At 46.0% G+C, this 21,903-nt stretch overlaps 2 protein-coding genes across 10 annotated transcripts; both read right to left on the reverse strand.

The window, feature by feature from the left end:
* Positions 1-3,119: 3,119 nt before the first annotated feature.
* On the reverse strand, positions 3,120-21,896 carry CMC4 (C-X9-C motif containing 4). Of its 9 annotated transcripts, XM_039487664.1 has the most exons (5): positions 21,668-21,798; positions 19,401-19,532; positions 18,820-18,990; positions 6,210-6,277; positions 3,120-3,541 (listed from the first exon to the last, which is right to left on the reverse strand). In XM_039487664.1, the coding sequence occupies exons 3-5, from the start codon at positions 18,978-18,980 to the stop codon at positions 3,372-3,374; spliced, it is 399 nt and encodes a 132-aa protein (XP_039343598.1). In that variant the 5' UTR covers positions 18,981-18,990; positions 19,401-19,532; positions 21,668-21,798; the 3' UTR covers positions 3,120-3,371. The 9 variants fall into 9 exon arrangements, with proteins under 9 accessions (XP_039343598.1, XP_039343602.1, XP_039343599.1 ...); XM_039487668.1 differs by lacking the exons at positions 18,820-18,990; positions 19,401-19,532; positions 21,668-21,798 and adding exons at positions 7,602-7,653; positions 7,813-7,896; XM_039487665.1 differs by lacking the exons at positions 18,820-18,990; positions 19,401-19,532 and having other exon boundaries at positions 21,668-21,896.
* On the reverse strand, positions 7,382-21,731 carry MTCP1 (mature T cell proliferation 1). Its single transcript, XM_039487674.1, has 6 exons — positions 21,668-21,731; positions 15,423-15,499; positions 8,088-8,271; positions 7,813-7,983; positions 7,602-7,653; positions 7,382-7,520 (listed from the first exon to the last, which is right to left on the reverse strand). The coding sequence occupies exons 3-5, from the start codon at positions 8,205-8,207 to the stop codon at positions 7,606-7,608; spliced, it is 339 nt and encodes a 112-aa protein (XP_039343608.1). The 5' UTR covers positions 8,208-8,271; positions 15,423-15,499; positions 21,668-21,731; the 3' UTR covers positions 7,382-7,520; positions 7,602-7,605.
* Positions 21,897-21,903: the final 7 nt, after the last annotated feature.

The raw sequence follows: 21,903 nt of genomic DNA on the forward strand, positions 1-21,903 counted from the left end.
CTTAGATAACCCTGGCTTATCTGTTAGTGTTGATCCTTTCCCCAATGGGGCAATTGGTGCAATCTCATTCAGCATGTGCCTAAGGGGTCTTGGATTTCCCTAGCTATTTTGCCCTCCAGGGTAAGAAATCAATGACACCTCTGCAAGCTTGTGCTGTAAGAGCCTCCCTACTAAACAAATGTCAAACTCCATCCAGTCAAGCAAACAGAAGGGAACAAAAAAGTAACTCTTGTCCTAAGGCTTCTGCATTGGACACAATGAAAGGAAACTAAGCAGTCATGGGATGAGAGAGAAGGTCCTCTGGTGGATCATTAACTGCTTGAATGATAGGAAATAAGGGTAGGAATAAATGGTCAGATTTTACAATGGAGAGGTGAACAGCAGGATTCCCCTACAATCTGTGCTGCTCAACACATTCAATGATCTAGAAAGGGGGGGTGAACAGTGAAGTGGCAGAGTTTGCAAATGATACAAAATTACTCATAAAACAGCCATACCGGGTCAGACCAAAGGTCCATCTAGCCCAGTATCCTGTCTACTGACAGTGGCCAATGTCAGGTGCCCCAGAGGGAGTGAACCTAACAGGCAATGATCAAGTGATCTCTCTCCTGCCATCCATCTCCATCTTCTGACAAACAGAGGCTAGGGACACCATTCCTTACCCATCCTGGCTAATAGCCATTTATGGACTTAACCACCATGAATTTATCCAGTTCTCTTTTAAATGCTGTTATAGTCCTAGCCTTCACAACCTCCTCAGGTAAGGAGTTCCACAAGTTGACTGTGTGCTGTGTGAAGAAGAACTTCCTTTTATTTGTTTTAAACCTGCTGCCTATTAATTTCATTTGGTGATCCCTAGTGCTTGTATTATGGGAATAAGTAAGTAACTTTTCTTTATCCACTTTCTCCACACCACTCATGATTTTATATACCTCTATCATATCCCCCCTTAGTCTCCTCTTTTCCAAGCTGAAGAGTCCTAGCCTCTTTAATCTTTCCTCATATGGGATCCTCTCCAAACCCCTAATCATTTTAGTTGCCCTTCTCTGAACCTTTTCTAGTGCCAGTATATCTTTTTTGAGATGAGGAGACCACATCTGTACGCAGGATAGCTAAGGCCAAAGCAGATGGCAAGGAGTTACAAAGGGATCTCACAAAACTGGCAGATGAACTTTTACGTTAATACACAGTAATATACATGGTGGGTTCTAAATTAGCTATTACTGTCTAAAAAAGAGATCTAGGTGGCACCATTAATAGTTCTCTGAAAACATTTGCTCAATGTGCAGCAGCAGTCAAAAAGGTTATTAGGCAGCATTAGGAAAGGGCTAGAAAGGACAGAAAATGTCTCAATGCCACTACATAAATCCATGGTGCATCCACACCCTCTGTACTGTGTCCAGTTCTGGTAGCCCCACCGCAAAAAGAATATAGGGGAACTGGAAAGGGTTTAGAGAAGGGCAACAATGATGATCAAAGATGAGGAGGACAAAAATGTTCAGCTTAGAGATGACAGGGTGGATTAGATAGAGGACTATGCAAAAAGTGAATAGATAAGTGTTATTTACCCTTACACAGAATACAAAGACCAGGGGTTAGCTGACAAAATTAACATGCAGTAGATCTAATACAAACAAGGAAGTACTTTTTCACACAGTGCAGTTAATCTGTGGAACTCATCACCATGGGATGTTGTGATGGCCAAAAGTATAACTTGGTTCACAAAAGAACTGGATAAGTCTATCACTGGGTATTAGCCAAAATGGTCAGGGCTAGAACCCCATGCTTGGGACAAAGCTGGGAGTGGAAGACACTCCATTACTGACCTGTTGTACACCCTTCCCAAAAGTTCTGGTACAGCCACTGTCAAGAGACAGGATATTGGGTAAGAGGAATCATAGTCTGACCCCGTAGGGCAGTTATGATGTCCTTAAGGCAAAGTTGTGGCTGTAAAAAACCTTTTAGCCAGCCCTTTGTGCATTGCTGCAACTTCTCTTTGAATGGGAAATGAGGTAAATATGAAAAAGGGCTTCAAAGCCACTTCACTTCATTACTTTCCTAGCTCTTAATCAAAACAAGATCCTAGGTTACTCCTGTGACAAATTAATTTATTATTACAGGCTCAGGATATAAAAAATCCAGACAGCTTCCAAATATTTGCAGGTGGGGGCCTTAATCATGAAATCAGCCAGTCTGCCTGACCATGTGAGAGAAAAGGTTATGCTCTAACCAGACAACAGAATAAATACCCCTAGTGAGAACTCATATTCCAGTCATTTATTTTGTATCATGGTATTTAGAATACAAGACACAAATGGATCTGTCACATGTGCTTTGATATAGCTGCCTATTATGTTGAGTAACTGCAGTGGTCTGTTATTGTTCATAAAAACCTATATTTCAAAACTAACTTGTGCTTGATAATGTAATGCTCACCCTGAAGTGCACAAAGTTGATTAGGCTTTGTATGACAGAATTGTGTGTAAAGGGGTATTGTAGTCTCACATTCATTGCATGTCACATTGCTTAGAGATGTTCAGTCATACAAGATGACTGCTGCTCTCAACATTGTAAAAATCCATTTTATACCAACACCTCGGTTTTCCATAAATATGGCTTTAAAATATTCTCTTCCTTTAGCACTCCCTGAAATAAAATGCTTCTGCAGCATCTTTAAGGTCATACAAATACTATTGTGCAATGTGGTCCAATTAATCATTAATCCAATACCCCATTGCAGAACTGAGGAATCAGGCACCTCGGTGAAGTGACTTATGGTCACAGAGGAACTGTGGCAGAGCTGGGAATAAACCCCAGAGCTGACTCCCATTCTTGCTTTAAACACTAGAAAAGCAGATCACATCTTTGGGAAACTATGGCTCAATGATAGGAATATTTCCACTACTCAGAGATGGTCTTGCTTAATGCATCAAATTCAATAGACTCTCCTTGAACTTATTTCCTGTACGTCCTATGCCAGAAGGCTGAATAAATGTTATATTTGACCCTCAAATTCTTATTGAGAATGGATTACTGAGTACATTAAGCATCAGAAACAAACTGTATTTAGAGAGAAGTAATTCACTTTAAGTCACAATAATTTGGGATAGAAAACAGACTCCTTTGAACAGCCCATCCATTGTATTGCATTTTACATTTGGTGCACAGGACATTTTATTCTAAGAAGGATTCTTCTCTGGCTTCCTTATCAGTCTGAATAATACGTTATTTTAACAGTTTTATTCCTTGAGGTGGCCTCCACTCCAGCCTGAATCTCATGGTTTAGCTCTGAAGGTTTATTATTTGCCACTTGCACGCTACTTTGTCTGAGGAGAAGGCCACGCTCCATAACCTCCTGGAGCTGCAGCCTGTTACTGTGGTGCTGCATGAAGCCCATTTGAAGCTGCCTTAAGCTTCTCCCTCTCTCCTTCCTCTTTCTCAAACCCCGAACAACAGATGGATCTGCCCTTGGGGTACTGGGCGCAGCATCTTCGCATCTCTTGGAGCACAGCCTCACATCTAGCCTCCTGGTAGTTGTTGGCTGTAAAATAAAAGAAGGGAGATGCTAATCCTGCACTAGAGAGCAAGCTACATGAAAAAGGGGGTTCATCTAACCCAGTTAAATTCTTGTACATTGTGGATCGAGCTTGATACTCTTGGGGCCCCTTCCCCATCCCATCCACACCCCTGCTCTGCAATAGCTATTAGTTCTGGGGAAATGGTGTTAAGGAGATGAGGTGCAAATAACTCGCTTTAATGAAGGGATTATAGCTGATGGGTTGCATCTACCACTGCTAGGTGGAGAACTTCACACTTATTAACAAATCTTCACTGATTGCCTGCCCTGCAACCCCTGTTCTCTCTAGCTGGGTTTGGACTTCGGTTCTGTTGTCCCACGGATTTATTCCCCATCCAATTCTGAGGTCACCTGTACAGACGCTCCCTGGGTTACGCAAACCCGATTTAAGGAAATCTGGACTTACAAAAAAGTTCCATAAGTTCTGTAAGCTTTTTTTTTTGCATAATTGTCAGAGATTCATTCCTGACTTATGCAAAATTCAACTTACATAAGGTGTTCCAGAACGGAACGCTTGCGTAAGCTGGAGAGCTTCTATAAATGATTAGAGCTGAATTTAAACCTTAGACACAAGATGAAGAACATAGTGCAAATGCAGAGAGAGATGATGCACGGGTTGTTTTTTTTCATTCAAGTTAGTCAAAGAGGCCTTTGGGCTCCATAAGAGGGGCCAGGGATGGGTTGCAACCAGCAAGAATCATTTCTTGGGGGCAGGCAGAGAGCTCTGCAGAGCAGCATGAGGCCCCCTGCTCCCTTTCCTGTGTGAAATACCTCTTCTCACAGTGCCTCAATTAGCTCAAAGGAGCTGAGACTAGGAATAAGCAACTTTCTAGTGGATGTCAACCCACACAGCTCTCTCCTTCCCTTCCCAGTGCCTACAGCACCCCAGGTTTTAAGAAGCAGCAATAGCTGTGGCACTCATTGAAGCCATAGTGCTCCAGGATGCTAAGTCTTCTCAAGCTCTGCAGAACATGTTACTTGTCCAACGCCACCCTTAATCTTTACTTTCTGAAACTGACACTCGGCTCAGCAGCACAGCTTGTTCAGTGCTGTAACATCCCAAAACACTTTGCAGGGCAGACCACCATCTTCAAAGAATGTGAGGATTTTGAGGGAGGTAGCCCCTAGCAAGACTGAGCAGCTATTGCTGCAGGTGGAACAGTGGTGCTAGCTAATAAAGTCTCTGTCTGCAGGAAGCTTTCCTGGCCAGAGGGTTTGGTGACCACGCTGGGGTTACCTACCTCCCCCTATAAAGTAGGCTTGAAAGGACTAGATTTTTATTGGTAAATGTCACTAAACGTCAGTTTCACCCTACACACACAAACTGACGCATCCAATCGATAATCATCAACATTTCCAGATCGGCAAAGTAAGAAAAATGCTGCTTTAGAACTTACTAGAGTTTGATTTAAGGATATTTACCTTGTATATATTGTCAATTTATCTTTTCGAATTTCAACACTGACTGTCATTAAATCACTGACCCTGACTCCCTGATTTCCTGTAATTGTGAAAATTTAAATGGATAAAAATAAAAAATGTTTAAACCCCAAAATTTTGTGCAATTTTGAAAATATAGTTACAAATTGAAAAATAAATAAATTATTCATTGAAATTATAAAACAATGAAACTAATTCTGCCAAGCCTAGTTAAAAGATTGCGCTGCCCAAACAGGCACTGCTACTATCTTTCTCCCAAGTTTTTTGAAGACTAAAAAGGAGCAAACAGTGACCCAATGAGAGACTAATAAAGAGCAGCTTGGGGATTCCAGAACAGGCATTAGAATCTTTCCAGGGGAAGAGCAACCCTGTCTGGTTTACATCCTGCCAGGGTAACCCCAACTAGAGCCCACGATCATGATCTAGCCTGGGAGCGACACAGGCCTCCTGTTGTGTCACCTGTACATCTCACTGTGCGTAAACAGGAGCTGTAGAGACTAAAGGAGGGTACGTTGCTCCTGGTGCTTTCCCTGACCAGTGAGCATCCCTTTTAGGTTAGCTGGAATGAGTCCAGGCCAATTAGTTCTCATTCATATCCCAGCCCCTCTCAGCCACTGGGAAAGCAAGGAGGCTGATGAATCTAGGCTTAATGAGGAGGACACCTACAGCTCAGCAGCATCTCTCCATAGACAGCCTCTTGTGGTTTCCCCTAGAGGCTGCAGACATACATGGAACAGGGGAGGGAAGACAGAGTGAAACCCTGGACCTTGGCAAGAACAACTCACAGGAGAGAACCCACACACCCACCCGGGATTTTCCAAGATGAGTGATCTGTGGCTCATTTTACTACGTGTGAGTAACGTGACCATCCAAAATTCAGGTTAATGCAAACTTTACCCCATACTACACCACCACTGCCTCTCCTATATATCTATCTCCAGACACACAAATAAGTACTATCCTTTATTATAACAAACTCTTTGTCGTACAGTAGTGGAGTTTAGTTACATCAAATCAAATGCAATGTGGTGATATTAAAATCTGATTTTACAACTACATTACATTTGCAACTGTCATTTTTTGTCCTTGCCTTATTCCTCTTGCTAGGAAGAAAGGAGGATGGGGTTAAATTTCAAAACAAAACAAAACAAAACAAAAAAAGACACCAAAAAGAGAACATTGCACATGGTACCTTGCAAGCATTTCTGTATTTCACAGGCTTGTTTCTGGCAGGGATCCTTCTGGGGCATATCCACAGAACTAGAATGATAGGAAAATGTTACTATACAAACAGTGGGGTTTGGGTTTTCTCTAGGGGCTGGACAAGGCACTAGAGAGACCCTAGGGAGCTCACATTTTCCCTGCTCATACACCCTCATCACAATGGACAACTGGATGGGTCCCCATTCAAAGCCAGTCTCATGCTGCTTTAAGGTCACTGTGACACACAAAGAATCCCTTATCCCCACAATCTGACCACAGAGCCTTCCCCCCTTTCCTGTCCTCCATTGGCCCAGGGAGCAACAATGCTTTAAACACCCTAGGATATCACTGGGGACAGCTAAAGTTAGGCAAGGAATGAAAAGTGGATGATGGGTATCTTGAAGGGTTCATCTTGTCAAACCTGAAGATCTCTTCCTAGTCAAATCTAGTTCTTTTTCCATTTGGCAATTAGTGAACTCTCACCCACGCTGAATCTGAATGATGCTTAAATGAACATGGTTGTTTTAGTTTAACAGTTCAATTCAGGTAGAGCTTATTATGCTCAAATATCTTTTGATGTACCAACATTGCTGGGGGGAGCGGCGCTGCTAGGGAAACAGCATTTGTCATATAACTACCTCTCGAGAGGAATTTATAAATAAAAGCATATTTTTGTGGTCCTAAAAAAGAATTACTTATTTTTAATAAAATGTCTTGGCGATCGGTAGATTAAAACAACCTAGCAAAAAATGCAGCAGATGACCCTATCAGACTCAAACCTTTTTAAGATAGGGTTTTTGACACACAATTTGACCTATTGTCATGACACTTTGAGATCAAAAGGAAAGCAGAGGTGGATGGGATTAGTAGTTGGATGGAAGACTCCAAAGAAAATGCAGATGCTGCAGGAAGTGGCATTGGGGTATCATTCTTCCCTCTGAGCCACCATTAAGCCAAAGTCCCCACACCGTGCTAGGAGATGCTGATGTACTGTCTTGTGGATAGGATATGAAACAGACATTCTGACCATGGTCATTAACAATCCTATGGCACTTTTCAAAACAGATGGGGTATTAGCCCCAGTATCCTGGCCAAACTCCAGTCAGGGAAATTACATTCTGCCTACCTAAAACTGCCCCTTGCAGTTTCAACTGGACATGATACTCTTCTTCACTGCCTGTCCTAAACTCTTGTGTGGTGCTGCTGTGTGCTGTTAAACAGCTGCCACCTCCCACCTCTGAGGTGGGAGAATCATATATTGTACAAAACAAACAGGGACATCTTCCTAGAGGCACCGCTCCTGAAAGACAAAAATTCATATTAAAGGACCACTACATATAGTTAAAGAAGAGTAAGAAAGAGAGGAAATGGTGACACTTACCAGGTTAATCACCGGGCATGAGTCTAAGCAGCAGCTCCTCAATTCCCCCGATCTGTAAATTACAAGGAAAAGTTCAGTACACCTAAACCACTGTGGCAAAGAGCTAATATATCTCAATAATAATATTTCTTTGCCCTTCTACAGAACCTTTCCTCAGTGATCTCAAATCACTTCACAAACATGAATGACTCAGGTTTGCCACCAGCCTTACCATTAGATGGTGCTGTATCTCCCAAATGCGAGAGTTACTATCCCTGTACTGCTCGCCCTCAGAAAGCTGCCACATGTGAGGCAGTTGCGATGGGGGAAGTTGGCTGGGTCGCAGTGCCTCACCCAGGGGGACCCGAACTCGTTGAATCCGGGCCCTCAGGGTACCTGCCTCCTACGGGAAAGTACACAAGAGAAGAATAGTCAGTTATTAGCAGTGCAGTAAAGACATCCACAATGTCAGAACTATGATCACTGAGAAGCTTGAAAGTCACTTGCCTCTTCCACAGCCACGAGCCATGTTTTACGGCGTTCATCACAGTAGACGCCTACCCGTCGCACCCACAGATGGATGGGTGGAGCACCGGCGTCCCCTCCTTCTGCCATTCCCTCAACCATTTATGACACTCCCACTAGGCATGCAGCATCAACACACAGGACACACGCATGTTTCCCCTCAGCTCTGAACAAATTCATGGAGCAAACTGTTAGGCCTGAAAACTACCTGGTTTCAACGGCGCCATCGTGTGCTCACAAAAAGAGTTACTAGCAACATACCCAAAAGTCAATTCAGGAAACTAACAAGATACCAAATGTCATGAGATGCTCCTACTTTGGAGCATATGTGGCTGTATATAGCTTGAAAGGCATTTTGGGATCCTTTGGGATGAAAGTGCTATATGACCATCATTACATCCCTTTACAATCGGCATTACTTATTCCATTAACAGTTCTAATTAAGAAACAGGCTTTGTGCAAACAATACATTATTTTACAAAGTGCCTTTAAACAAGAGTCCAGAGCCAATGATGCTCATGCTCCCAAAGGCAGGACTGGCAACCAACAAGAGGTGAAAGTAGTTTAGAAAGAACCAAAGTCATTCCAGAAACAATCCTGCCTATGCAGCATACAGCTCTGCAGGTCTGATTATCTCATACTTGGCACTTGCAGTGCAGCCATGCTGAATCATCAGATCTCTTTGAACGGCTGGGAGAACTGCCCATTCATTTACAAGCCTCTTGTCAATAGCCATTACTACTTTGTGCATTTCAGATTTTAGCCGCTAATTGAAGAGTTACTGATACCAGCGAAGGCAACAGAATGTGAGTCACTGAGGTGGCTTTTTCTATTGGGATTCTTCAAATTTATCAGCCCTCTGAAGTCTGGCATAAGCTGACCTTAACATAATGAAGGTCAAGAAAACTACTCTCCTTAGAACTACATGAGGTAACCAAAGCAGTGTATTCTTCTTTGAGTGCTTGTTCATGTCCATTCCAATCAGGTGTGTGCGCATGCACGTGCATGGTAGTCAGAAGATTTTCCCATAGCAGCATCTGTTGAGTCGGTCTGGGAGCCCCCTGGAGCTGCGCCTTTAGGGCATTCAATATAGAGCCCTGCCGACCCGCCACCCCCTCAGTTCCTTCTTACCACCAGTGACAATTAGCTGGAATTTTCCTGTGCTTTTGTCTTAGCAAGTGCATTTAGCAGTCTATATACATAGTTTTCATTAGCTCTGTAGTGTTAATTAAATAGTCAATAGCCCTTAGTGTTAGATTGTTTTCTTTGGGGGGAGGGGGGGAGGGTTCCCCTCCTACACTCTCTCAACACCAGGGCATGCCAGGGTCTCCGGGCTTCAAAGCCTGCGAAGTCTGTGGCACATGTATGCCCAGAAGCGATCCTCACACTTCGTGTTTGAAGCATTTAGGAGAGAACCATCAGAAGGATCGTCGTGCCATCTGCAAGACCTTTCAGCCCAGGGCATTAAAGGATAGAGATCAGCACCTGAAGGTCCTGTTAATGAACCCTGTGCCAAGTTCCTCAGTGCGGAGAGCTCCGGCACCGTCAGCACAAGCACTGGTGCCGAGTTGTTCTTAGTCCTGCTTTGAGCAGGGGGTTGGACTAGATGACCTCCTGAGGTCCCTTCCAACACTGATATTCTATGATTCTAAGGACAAGTACTCATGGTACCGTCCCAGCTCCATTCATGGCTCACATGCCACATGCATGCACCATTCTCAATTGCCAGTACCGCAGAAGAAGAGGCCAGAGAGCAGTCGTTCTCCCCATTAGGCCTAAGGAGCCAGCCGTTGTGAGACCCGAGTTGGGCCACACTACTTCCTCTCCACCACCGATGATGGTTGTGTCGACTCCTGCCCACGTGAAAGGGCAGTTGAGTCTGGACCCTCCTTGTTCACCGAGGCCAAGCCAGCAGCTGCACCTCCCTTCGACTCCAGAGGCATTCGAGGCAGCCCCAGAATTGCTCCATCTCACGGCAGCATTCTCCCCTCCTAGACTGGACAGGTCACCGGCACTGGTCACTCCCAGAGCACCTTCAGGGGGAAAGCCTGCCATGATGCCCTGCCAATCTCCATCCCCAGTGTGCAATCCCAGGCACCAGAACAGACCCAGCAGCTGCGCCGGTCCCCGAGCCCTCAGCATGAACAGTTGACGCCTAGAAATACCGCTCTTCCGTGGTCCTCTTTTTCAGACACCACAGAGTTGGACTCCTATTGGTCCTGTAGGAGTGTTAACACAGGACCGGCACCCTTACCTGGCACCGTGGCCCGTGCAATGGCAGCCCTCGGAGCAATGGCCCTTTTGGACTCCCTGGGCTTTTCATCAAAGCCAAGGTCAGAGCCAAGGGTCACATCCCAGGGCAACATCAGTGGCCTCAGCCATGTTTGTACCCCCGCCAGCACCACTGGCAGGATCAGGGATAGCTGCATTGCCACCCCGGGGGAGGGAGAGCTCAGCGGTTTGAGCACTGGCCTGCTAAACCCAGGGTTGTGAGTTCAATCCTTAAGGGGGCCATTTAGGGATCTGAGGGAAAAAAATCTGTCTGGGGATTAGTCCTGCTTTGAGCAGGGGGTTGGACTAGATGACCTCCTGAGGTCCCTTCCAATCCTGATATTCTATGATTCCCATCACCTCCAGCACTGGCATGGCCTGCACCAGCTCCAGTTGTTTCGGCTCCAATGTCTCCAACACTGACAAGGGCTCCGGCACCGACGACAGGCTCGGCACCGATTACACTTTCAGCACCAGCGTATGCAGTCCTGACACCGAGGGGCATGACCCCATCTGAGTCGGCACCGGCCCAAAAAATCCAGGTGCCGCGGGACCCTTTGGGTGCAGAAGGAAGGGAGCAGCCACCCCTTATGGGGGTCTCTTCCTTGTCCTCACTGTACAAGGCGCTGGCAGGCCTGGCTACAGCCCCAGCCCTGGAGGACAGCAGGGTTCTACAGCAATTGCTGCGGCGGGTTGCCCAGGGCCTGGGCATTCAGGCAGAGGAGGTAGTGGAGGATGCAGATCCAATGGTAGACATTCTTGTCCCCTCCAGACCTGCACGTATCACCTTGCCTCTTATAAAGATCATCTCTGACACCACAAAAACTTTGTGGCAGACCCCAGCCTCATTGCCCCCTACAGCTAAGCACAACAAAAGGTGCTACTTTGTGCCATCCAGGGGCTACGAGCATTTGTATGCCTATCCCCCACCTGACTCTCTCATTATTGATGCTGCCAACTAACGTGAATGCCAGGGCTTCCACGGACCCTCCCCAAAGAAATCAGGAGGCAAAACGACTTGACCTTTACCTGTCAGCAGGTACTGCTACAACACATTCGGGACAATGGCGAAATTTGCGGAGCTGATGCTGCAGGACTCCCGTGCCGAGTTTTCGGCTCTGGTGAAGGAGGGGAAGCTCATTTCACGAGCTTCGCTACAAGCCGCACTGGATGGCACAGATGCAGCTATGGGCATAGCCATGACACAGGGCTTCTGGCTCCAGGTCTCGGGCCTGCCATATGAGATCCAATAGACTATTCAGGACCTCCCATTCGAGGATTCGGCTCTCTTTTCCGAGGAAACAGACAAAAGGCTGCGTAGCCAAAAGGACTCAAGAACCACTCTCAAATCATTGGGCCTCCATACTCCTGCTACACAGCAGAAGCATTTTAGACCACAACCTTCCCCGTGCTTCTACCAGCAGAACCATCAGGATGGTTCCAAGAGGAGGAACAGGAGTGGCAGGAAAAGGCCACACCAGTCATCAGGCCAGGGCTCTGGCCAATCCAAGCCTCCGTCCGGCCCAAAACAGGCCTTCTGAAGTGCAGTTGAGGACAGCACACCAGAACAAAAACTGGATCTACCCCGCCTTACCTTTTCGTCCCAACTGTCCCCTTTCTACTGTTCTTGGTCCCGTATCACTTCAGACTGCTGAGTGCTCCACACAGTAGAGAGGGGATATTCCATCCTATTCTGTACCCTCCCGCCCTTCCACCATCCTTCAATGTCCCTTCATTAGATCCAAAAGACCGGTATGCCACCCTCAACTTGAAGGATGCATACTTTCACATAATAATAACTCAGTCCGACAGAAAATACCTCAGGTTTGTGGTGAACAACACCTACTACCAGTTCACAGTCCTCCCATTCAGCCTGTCAGCCACACCTCGTATTCACCAAGTGCATGGCAGTCGTGGCCACATTCCTCCACGGGCAACAGATACAGGTCAAGGGCCAATCCGGGACTCAAGTAGAAATGCAGTTCATCTTCATAAGAGCTTCTTTCGATGAAGTGGGCCTGCTACTGAACAAGGGGAAATCAACGCTGTCCCCAGTTCAGATGACAGAATTTATAGGGATGGTACTGTAATCAACATACGCCCTGGATTTCAAGCCCTGGGTGACATTATTCGAGGTCTCAGACAGTGTCCCACCACCACAGCATGGAACTGCCTAAAGCTTCTAGGACACATGGTAGCTAGTACCTACGTAGTTCAGCATGCCAGACTTCGACCTCTTCAGTCATGGCTGGTGTCAGTGTATCGGCCAGCCCGGGTCAGTTTGGACAGGACTGTAACCCTGCCTCACCTGGTACTTGACTCCCTCCTGTGGTGGCTCGACCCACAGGTAGTATGTGCAGGGGTCCCTTTGACCAGCCCTCAGCCATCCCTCTCGCTAGTGATGGACACTTCAGACTTGGGTTGAAGGGCACATTTGGGAGACCTCAGAACCCAAGGCCTCTGGTCTCAGGCAGATCTTGCTCTCCACATCAATGTCAGAGAGCTGTACGTCTGGCATGCCAGAGACTTTCCGAGCACACTTAGAAGGGAGATGTCTGTCATGACTGATACACAACACCGTGGCGATGTTTTATATCAACAAATGGCGGTGCACGCTCCTCTCCCCTGTGCCAGGAAGTCCTCATGCTGTGGGACTTCTGTGTAGAACACTCGATACACCTGCAAGCATCTTACCTCCCTGGAGTACAGAATGAGTTGGCGGATCATCTCAGCAGGTCATTCCACAACCATGAGTGGTCCCTTCGCCCGGAAATCCTGAACTCAATTTTCCATCAGTGGGATTTTCCCCAGATAGATCTGTTCTCCACACAACACAACAGGAAGTGTCAGCAGTTTTGCTCCTTCCTGAATCACAGCTCAGGATCCATCACGGATGTGTTCCTCCTCCCACGGGGAGGCTATCTCCTATACGCATTCCCGCCCATCCCTCTGGTTCACAAGGTGGTCCTCAAGATATGGAGGGAAGAAACTTCAGTGATTCTGATAGCTCCAGCCTGGCCCCGCCAACACTGGTACACATCACTCCTAAAAATGTCCATGGAAGCTCCAGTCACTTTGCTGCTCTTCCCAGACTTACTAACTTAGGATCATGGGGGTCTCCAACATCCGAACCTAGAGTTGCTGCACTTGATGGTGTGGAAGCTCCATGGCTGAGCCCAATGGAGCTCTCCTACTCAGACTTGGTTCGGCAAGTCCTCCTGGGCAGTAGAAAGCCCTCCACCAGGGCTACCTACCTTGCTAAGTGGAAGAGATTTTCAATCTGGTCAGCACAGCATCATTCATCCCTGACGTTTGCCTCTGTGCAATTTATATTAGACTATCTCCTCCATCTCAAGCAGTAGGGGCTGTCCATGTTGTCAATAAGGGTTCACTTGGCCACCATCTCTGCCTTTCATCTAGGTGCAGAGGGCCATTTGGTCAGCCGTTTCCTTAAAGGGCTCAGCAGGCTATACCTGCATTTCTGGCAGCCTGTCCCAGCTTGGGACCTCAATCTGGTCCTTTCCAGACTCATGGGACCACCCTTTGAACCTTTGGCGACATGCTCCCTGCTCCATCTCTCATACAAGATAGCATTTCTGGTAGCAATAACCTCAGCCTCAACCCCCTTATACTGTGTTCCATAAGGACAAGGTCCAGCTCAGACCTCACCCGGCTTTCCTCCCGAAGGTTGCTTCCCAGTTTTACATCAACCAGGATATCTTCCACCGGTATTCTATACTAAGCCACACTCAAGTGGCAGGCAGGGCCGGCTCCAGGCACCAGCGAAGGAAGCAGGTGCCTGGGGCAGCCAATAGAAAGGGGTGGAACTCTGTCTGTTATTGGGGTGACACGTCCGGCACTTTGGTGCTCCATTTTAGTCTTTGGCGGAAATTCGGCAGCGGGTCCTTCACTCTGTCTTTTCATCTTCGGCGGCACTTCTGCAGCAGCTCAATTTTTTTTTCCCGCTGCTTGGGGTGGCAAAAAAGCTGGAGCCGGCCCTGGCGGCAGGGGGAAAAGACTTCACTCATTGGATGTCCACAGAGCACTAGCCTTCTACATTGAGAGAATGAAACCGTTCCGAAACTCAGTGCAGTTATTCATGGCAGTGGCAGACAGAATGAAATGTCTTCCTGTCTCTTCCCAATGGATTTCGTCATGGATCACGTCCTGCATCCGGGAGTGCTACAACCTGGCAGGAGTACTTGCTCCTTCCATCACTGTGCATTCCACCAGGGGTCAGGCCTCTTCAACAGGGTTCCTGGTGCAGGTTCCCACCGAGGAAATCTGCAAAGCAGCAACATGGTCCTCCATTTACACTTTCATTATGCACTACGCAATCACCGAACAGACCAGAGATGATGCAGCCTTTGGAAGAGTGGTGCTCCAATCAGTGGACAACTCCGACCTCACCTCCTGAATCTGGGCTTGAGAGTCATCTGATTGAAATGGACATGAACACACACTCGAAGAAGAAAAACGGTTATTCACCTTCTTGTAACTGTTGTTCTTCAAGATGTGTTGTTCGTGTCCATTCCTCCTACCCCTCTGTCGGAGTAGCTGGCAAGAAGGAACTGAGGGGGTGGCGGGACAGCAGGGCTCTATATTGAGCGCTATGAAGGTGCAACTCCAAGGGGTGCCCAGACTGACCTGACTGATGCTGCTAGGGGAAAAATCTTCCGGCTACCGTGCATGTGCATGCACACATACCTGATTGGAATGGACGTGAACAACATCTCGAAGAACAACAGTTACAAGAAGGTGAGTAAGCATTTTTTCTTAGTTCTATCTTTAACGTGGAGTAAAAGAATTAAGATCTAATCAGTATAAGGTCTACCTGCTATAGACCAGAAGCAATATCCCAGTGAAATACAGTGATCTCATCCAGAAAACTTGTGGATGTATAAGGCAAACATTGCATGCAAGTAATCAAATCTGGGTACAAAAACAGGAGGAGAGTTCAGGGAGAGAGAAAAATTATTAACTGCCTCAGTGCAATGTACACAGGGAAAATACACTCCCTTGCTATCCTATACACCTCGGGCATACCAAATAATGAATTGGAACACTGGCACTTCAAGGAAATCAGCACTGAAGTCATTCAACACGAGGCTTTCTGGAACGATCTGTAAAGGATAAGGTGACATTTCTATTGCACCGTTCATTCTGGAAGATCCCAAAGTGCTTTACAGACTTGAATTGATTCTCAAACTATGCATAGGAGTCACTTTATCCAACACCGATATGTGGAAACCATCACTGTACACCTTAAGTGAGCAGAACGTAATTACCCAAGTTGGAATTTGGCCAGGATACTGCCCTACTCCATGGACTCCATAATGATCATGAATGCTCAAGATCTTGATTTTATATGTCATTTGAAAGACAGAACTTCCAATAGCACAGTTCCCCCCAACACCACATTGGAGCATCAGTTCAGTTCCGCACTGGCTGACACCTATTGGATCACCAACTCTACTTCCTACAGCACCCAGGTTTTCCTTAGTGGTCTATCATCCAGGTACTGACCCAGTTTGATCTTGTTTAGCTAAATCTAACAGGATCACAGCACAGGGTGGTGTGACTGTAACATCTCCCACAAAGTCTACAAATACTATTAGATTATGCTTGGATTAGAAAAATACAGATGTATATTTATTTGGTATGAATGTGGTACTAGTGAAAGGTACAGCATGAGCAGCAGCTGTGCAAGTTTCCATTTTAGTCTGGGAGTGTAATGTAGTAAAATCTCATTCTGTGGGCAAGTTAGTGACAGCGAAGTGCCAGTTGATTAATAAAAATCTACAGAATCATAATTTCAATGGTATCCTCTGCGACAGGCGGGAAGTCGCATCCTCCTCCCTCTTGCTCCAGGTCCTCCAGTCGGTGGAAATTTTGATAACAGGGTAATGTTGGAAATGGGATGAGATGGGTATCACTCGAAAGCCCTTTCTCTCACAAATATAATGGTATCCAACATGACAAACCTAGAACAATTATATTTGAGAAAATGCTTAAAAATCAACTTTATTTAATTATACTTCAACGCAGGAATGCAATGCTTACATTAAAAAAAAAAAAAGACATTGATCTTTGGTAATCCTAGAGAAGTTAGCCTTGACTTGTAGGATTGAAAACATTTATTCAGCAAAATCACCATCCATGTCATCTCGGTCTAGGCCACCACTGCTAGACATGCTGTCACACTGATCTTTGTCCACGCCACACTCACGCATCTCCATACAAGACAGGCTGATGGCCAAACATTTACAGAGTGAGCATCTGGTATTTGCAGATGAGCATTTGATTAGCTGAAGGATTAATTCAGGAGTATATGGTATTTCACACATAACAAGACTCATCCATAGGGAGAATAGTTTTGGATGTGTTCAATCATCCTGGAGCCATTCCATTGCTCGATAATTTGCCCTGGTGTTAGCAGGTATAAATGCACCCCTTGTCAGTGGCAATTTTTCTCCATTTGTCTGCTTCTTGGAAAACATCCATCTATGTAGCTCTGCGAGTGTTGTCATGTTGGTCTTAAAATGATAAACTCAGCATACAAATGCCTCCAGTGCATTTATGACCTCATTAGTGACTCTTTCAGCCATTCCAAGTACCTGAAGAGTGAGGAAAGTCTCTGGAGGCTGAATCAAATGCCTTCCAGTAAGATAATTTGGTCTTTCCAGTCAATCTTCCATTGTGACATTGGAGAAGTTTGTGGAGTCAATTATTTTGTATTGGACAGTTGTAATACCATGGAGTGTCTTCTTCCTGGTACTATTTTTCATTGCTTTCTCTGCATACATATCAAATGCAAGGTGGACTTTGTCATACATCCAGTATTTTCTCTGTAGCCTCATAATGAAGTGTTCAGCCAAATCTTGGCAGGTATTAACAGTTTCTGGTTTGTTGAGCGCATATATCTCAACCATAGCATCTATGATTGCTATGTTGAAAGGCCTTTGCTGGTATAAGGTCCCAGTCACATTGTTAATAGGTGGTGGCTTAGGAACACAATGGAAGATGTGCATTAGTTTGCTTTTCGCCTGGCACATATACATTGTTCTATCACATTCAAACATCAATTTTGGTACCACAGAGAACTTGTACTTTTCCAAAGTCTCACATATCAACATCATTTTGAGATCTGGACACAACCAGGAGAAGAGCAAACAAGGTCCTATGTGTGGTTAACTCAGTAATTGTCCCTGCCACCTTCACTCTGACTTTATCTCTTATATACGAGCACAGCTTTAGTCTGTTCTTCTTGACTGGAGCCCATAGATTGAAAGAGCCTGGAATAATTCTTTGGGTTTTAAAGGTTTCATACAAACCATGACCAGAAGTATGCATTTGACTGACATCTTCAGTTATCTCATCACTGAAGATTGTTTTTATCATAATATTAATGCGCTCCGGCCCAAACAGGTTGCCATCTTGTAGCTTTAAAATTGCCCCTTCTTGGCATATAACTGCACCTAATGAATTTAGATGGAGCTTGGCTTTTTCTGGGGAAGTCATCCGAGACATGCTTAATGTTCCATTCAAAACTTGATGGATGGAGTTCTGGATTTGTCAGGAAAAACTGTGAAAGAGCCTTTGGATACTGTATTATGCCCACTCTACCCCCCTTCACTTTTGTTGCTCTATTTTTATGTTCTAGGGCAGTGGTTCCCAAACTTGTTCCGCCGCTTGTGCAGGGAAAGCCTCTGGCGGGCTGGGCCGGTTTGTTTACCTGCCGCGTCCGCAGGTTCAGCCGATCGCAGCCACAAACCATGGCCACTGAGAGCCGCAATCGGCTGAACCTGCAGACGTGGCAGGTAAACAAACCGGCCCAACCCGCCAGGGGCTTTCCCTGCACAAGCAGCGGAACAAGTTTGGGAACCGCTGTTCTAGGGGTTCATCTGAACCAAGTGCACAGAAGGGAGCTGGCGGCCTTTTAACAACCTAATTTCCCTTTCAAAATTCCTCCATTTTTCTATACCTCTTATTTTAGGGAGGTACCAGGCAGTCACCACAATATAGCTGGTTAAATCTAAAGCAAAGAAGTATTTAACAAAGTCTTCCAGTGCTGTGAGGTACAAATGCCAATTAGCAGTCCTGACAGATCAAATAAAGAACAGCAAAGACTCGCCCACAGATGGCACTCATCCTGGCATCTTCAACATTTTCCTGGGTGCTTGATGTACTTTCTCTCCAGCCTTTCCAAATTCAGTTAATGGGCACACTTCTTATAAGCATGTGAGGTGCCACTGAAGCATTGTGTTTAACCCAGTTCTCCACGGTGGTATTCTCCAAAGATGCAGCTACTAGATGTTACTCTTTATCTCCACACTAATGCCTAAAAATGATCAAGACCAAAGTAAAAACAAGGATTTTGCAATAAATTACTTTGAGATTGTAATTAAATTATATACTGTATGTTATGTAACAATGTGCATACCATTTGCAGATGGATTCCAGTAATTTCTGACTTGATGCTGACATCTTAACCAGTGCCTCATTACAACTCTTTTGGCATAAAAAACAAAGCCGATAGTCGATACAACTGAACTGCTTCTTTTTTGCCAATGATGGCAAATCAACTCCAAGTACTCCTTCCATTTATAATAATCTGTAACATTAAAAAATTAATCAGGTATCCAGTTCTGGCATTAACTGATGACACAGCATGGTCAGTCAAGGGCCATGATTTAGCTTTGTGAGGGCTGCATGTTTGACATGCCTGTGTTCAAGTATAATTTTTAAAAGTTGATTTTTAAACATTTTCTCTAATGTATATCTACACAATTGTTCTAGGTTTGTCATGTTGGGTACCCTTGTGTTTTGTGAAAGAAAGGGCTTTCAAATGATATCCAACTTGACCCATTTCTGATGACAATGTATTATCAAAAAATTCCACCAACTGGAGGACCTGGAGTGGGGTGGGGAGGGGGAGCGAGTCCCCCCGCCATGCTTCAGAGGGTGACACCATTGAAATTATGATCCTGTAGATTTTTATGAATCAAATGACACCTGCCTTACCTTTCTATCATTGATGTGCCCATAGAATTCCAGATTATTTGCTGACTCAGAAATGTTCTCCAACTCTGCCCTGAATTCCACAGGTGAATTCAGTTCCCATGGCCCACTCAGTCCTGTCCCTCTTGTGTGACACTGCCAACAAGATTCCCAGTTAGTGGCAGCTTGGTCTTGAGGACATGGAACTGGAGTAAGAAATATCTTTCTTTAAAAATAAAAAAGCTAACACAGAAGAGAAACATGGATGTGATCTGAAAAAGTAAAGAGCAGGAAGGATCATATCTAAAACCTTGAGAATAACTTGAAGGGAGAAAACATACAAAACTCCTATTCTTGATTATACAGAGAAGGCAATCAAACAGCTTGTAGGAAGCAGCAGCAGAAAGGAGACATGAGGTTACTTACTATTTATTTTACAATATAAGAACTGTTCCTTATTTTCTACACAATGTGGTTTGGCCCCATATTGTTCCATACTCTAAACAGAATCATTATCCAGCCTGAAATTTTCAGAATTAAAGAATCTACCTATTATCATTGATCCTATGTCCTATCAATATGTTTGCAGAGGAGTGCAGGTGTTCAGCCCATCTCAGTATCAGGCTGTTGAAGTTTAAAGGAGTCCTAGGACACCAGTGGCTTTCACGTATAGGCATGAAAATGGTTGGTAGGAGGGCTAGATCGTGTGATAAACATAATTTATTAGCTTTTAAGATTGATTCAATAAATAATTTACAAGGAAAGATGAAGAAATTGTGCTAGCTGCATCTCAGACGATCGCCAGAGCTACAGTTCATTGAGTGCTAAACAGTCTGTGCCCATGTGAAACATTTTGTAGTTGTTAATTGTAGTAAATTGTATTTCAAAAAGGGGTCAGGTCAGATTTTCAGAAGAGTTCAGCTACCATTTAGGCACTTTAGTAAGTGGCCAGTTTTTCAAAAGTTTGCAGCATCCTGCACCTCCTATTGTTTTCACTGGAATCTGTTTGGTGCCAATTTAAAAATATGGCCATTTCATTTAGGTGCCTATATGGGAACTGAGCTCATCTGAAAATATAGCCCATCAACCCTAAACCAGCCATACATGCAAGAGCCATGAGTCAGGTGAGCCATTACAACACATTTAACCACTAATTTAACCACTCTCAACTCTACCTGGAGTACTTGCATAGAGCAGAGGCATCTGACAGACACTCAGCTTTCCACTCTGCTCAAATTATTCAGGGATACAAGAGGTTCACCAATCAGAGAGTTGAGCAGAAGTTAGGAATGGAAGATCTAGGTTTGATGGGATCAGATGAGAGGAAGGCAAATGGAGCACAGCAAGGAAAGAGCAAGGCAGAAATAGGGCATGGTAGCCAAGAAGCAGGAGAGGATGAGCACAGGCAGATATAAAAGGGGAGGAGAGAGAAATTATGGCATTTGAAGGCAAAATGTGTTGCAGATTCACTTGGCATTACTGGCCTCTCCCCATGCAGAACCATCCCCATCAATGCTTTCTGATCACTGTGCAGCCATTTACCAACCCTTGGCCACCAGACTACTGGAGGGCATGAAGCTGAAGTCACAGTGAGCATGCAATTCAGGTGCAAAAGGGCTTCACAAGGGGACCCAGTGTGGGACAGACCCTCTCAGGGTATAGCTCACTGATGCCCAAAGGCAACTGAACCCCTTCACCATGAGACTTTAAAATCTACCTTGAAACCTCTGCCAAATTAAGAGTCCCCACTCCCCGCAAGTGAATGAGCCAGGCCTACGGGCGTGGGGGCACTGCACTCCACGCATGTCAGATGCAAACCAGCTGCCCAGCCTTTGCCCACCCTGTTCTGCGCGAGGTAGGGCATGATGGTCACCCAGCGCCCTAGGTGTCAATGGCAAAGCTGCCCCTGTCAGGGCACATTGCCCCGTCCTGCCCCACTACCCCTAGCAGGCGTTATTGGGGGGTGCAGTCTCCAATGTCCCCAGGGGCCTGCGAGACCTCTCCTTAGCCTCCCTCCCTGCTCTTCCCCATGGGAGTGGGGGAGCCGATCCCCGCTGCATACTGGAGGGCGCCCCCGACTTCCTGTGTCTCACTAAGACATCGGCTGCCTCCTTCCTAGAAATGGCCCAGCCTGGGGGGAGCAGCCAGCCCGGCCCCTGCGGGACGCATGCAGCTGAGGAGACGCCCTGCCCCGCCCCCTCCTAGTGACCTACTTGCAGCCCCCAGCCAGCTAACGGCCATCACCGTGTGCGCCGCTCAAACCCCTCCTCCTGTCCACCCTTCCTCTGTACCTCCTGGGCCCCGGGCGGTTCGGAGACCCAGCGGCCAGCGCACACTGCCCCCGCCCGCGAACTCCGCTCTCCACAGCCCACAGCGGAGGGTTCGAAGGGCCGGAACCGAAGTGCCTCAGCTCAGGCATGTGGCCGGACGCTTCCGACAGCCTGACCAGAAGTTGAACTGCCCCTAGAGAGGGCCATTGGCGGTTGACTTTTCGGGCTGCGCTGGGATTGGCCGCGAAGAGCCGGCT

The sequence above is a fragment of the Mauremys reevesii genome, linkage group 9, assembly GCF_016161935.1.
Source record: "Mauremys reevesii isolate NIE-2019 linkage group 9, ASM1616193v1, whole genome shotgun sequence".
Classification (NCBI taxonomy): Eukaryota; Metazoa; Chordata; order Testudines; family Geoemydidae; genus Mauremys; species Mauremys reevesii.

Excerpts from the sequence above, each read along its gene's own strand:
- CMC4 (XM_039487664.1), bottom strand. The coding sequence starts at position 18,980 with ATGGAAGGAGTACTTGGAGTTGATTTGCCATCATTGGCAAAAAAGAAG. Across the intron at positions 6,278-18,819 it reads CTGGAATCCATCTGCAAATG|TTCTGTGGATATGCCCCAGA; the intron begins GTATGCACATTG and ends CTATCATTCTAG. Across the intron at positions 3,542-6,209 it reads AATACAGAAATGCTTGCAAG|CCAACAACTACCAGGAGGCT; the intron begins GTACCATGTGCA and ends TTTATTTTACAG.
- MTCP1 (XM_039487674.1), bottom strand. The coding sequence starts at position 8,207 with ATGGTTGAGGGAATGGCAGAAGGAGGGGACGCCGGTGCTCCACCCATC. Across the intron at positions 7,984-8,087 it reads GGCTCGTGGCTGTGGAAGAG|GAGGCAGGTACCCTGAGGGC; the intron begins GCAAGTGACTTT and ends ACTTTCCCGTAG. Across the intron at positions 7,654-7,812 it reads AGATACAGCACCATCTAATG|ATCGGGGGAATTGAGGAGCT; the intron begins GTAAGGCTGGTG and ends TGTAATTTACAG.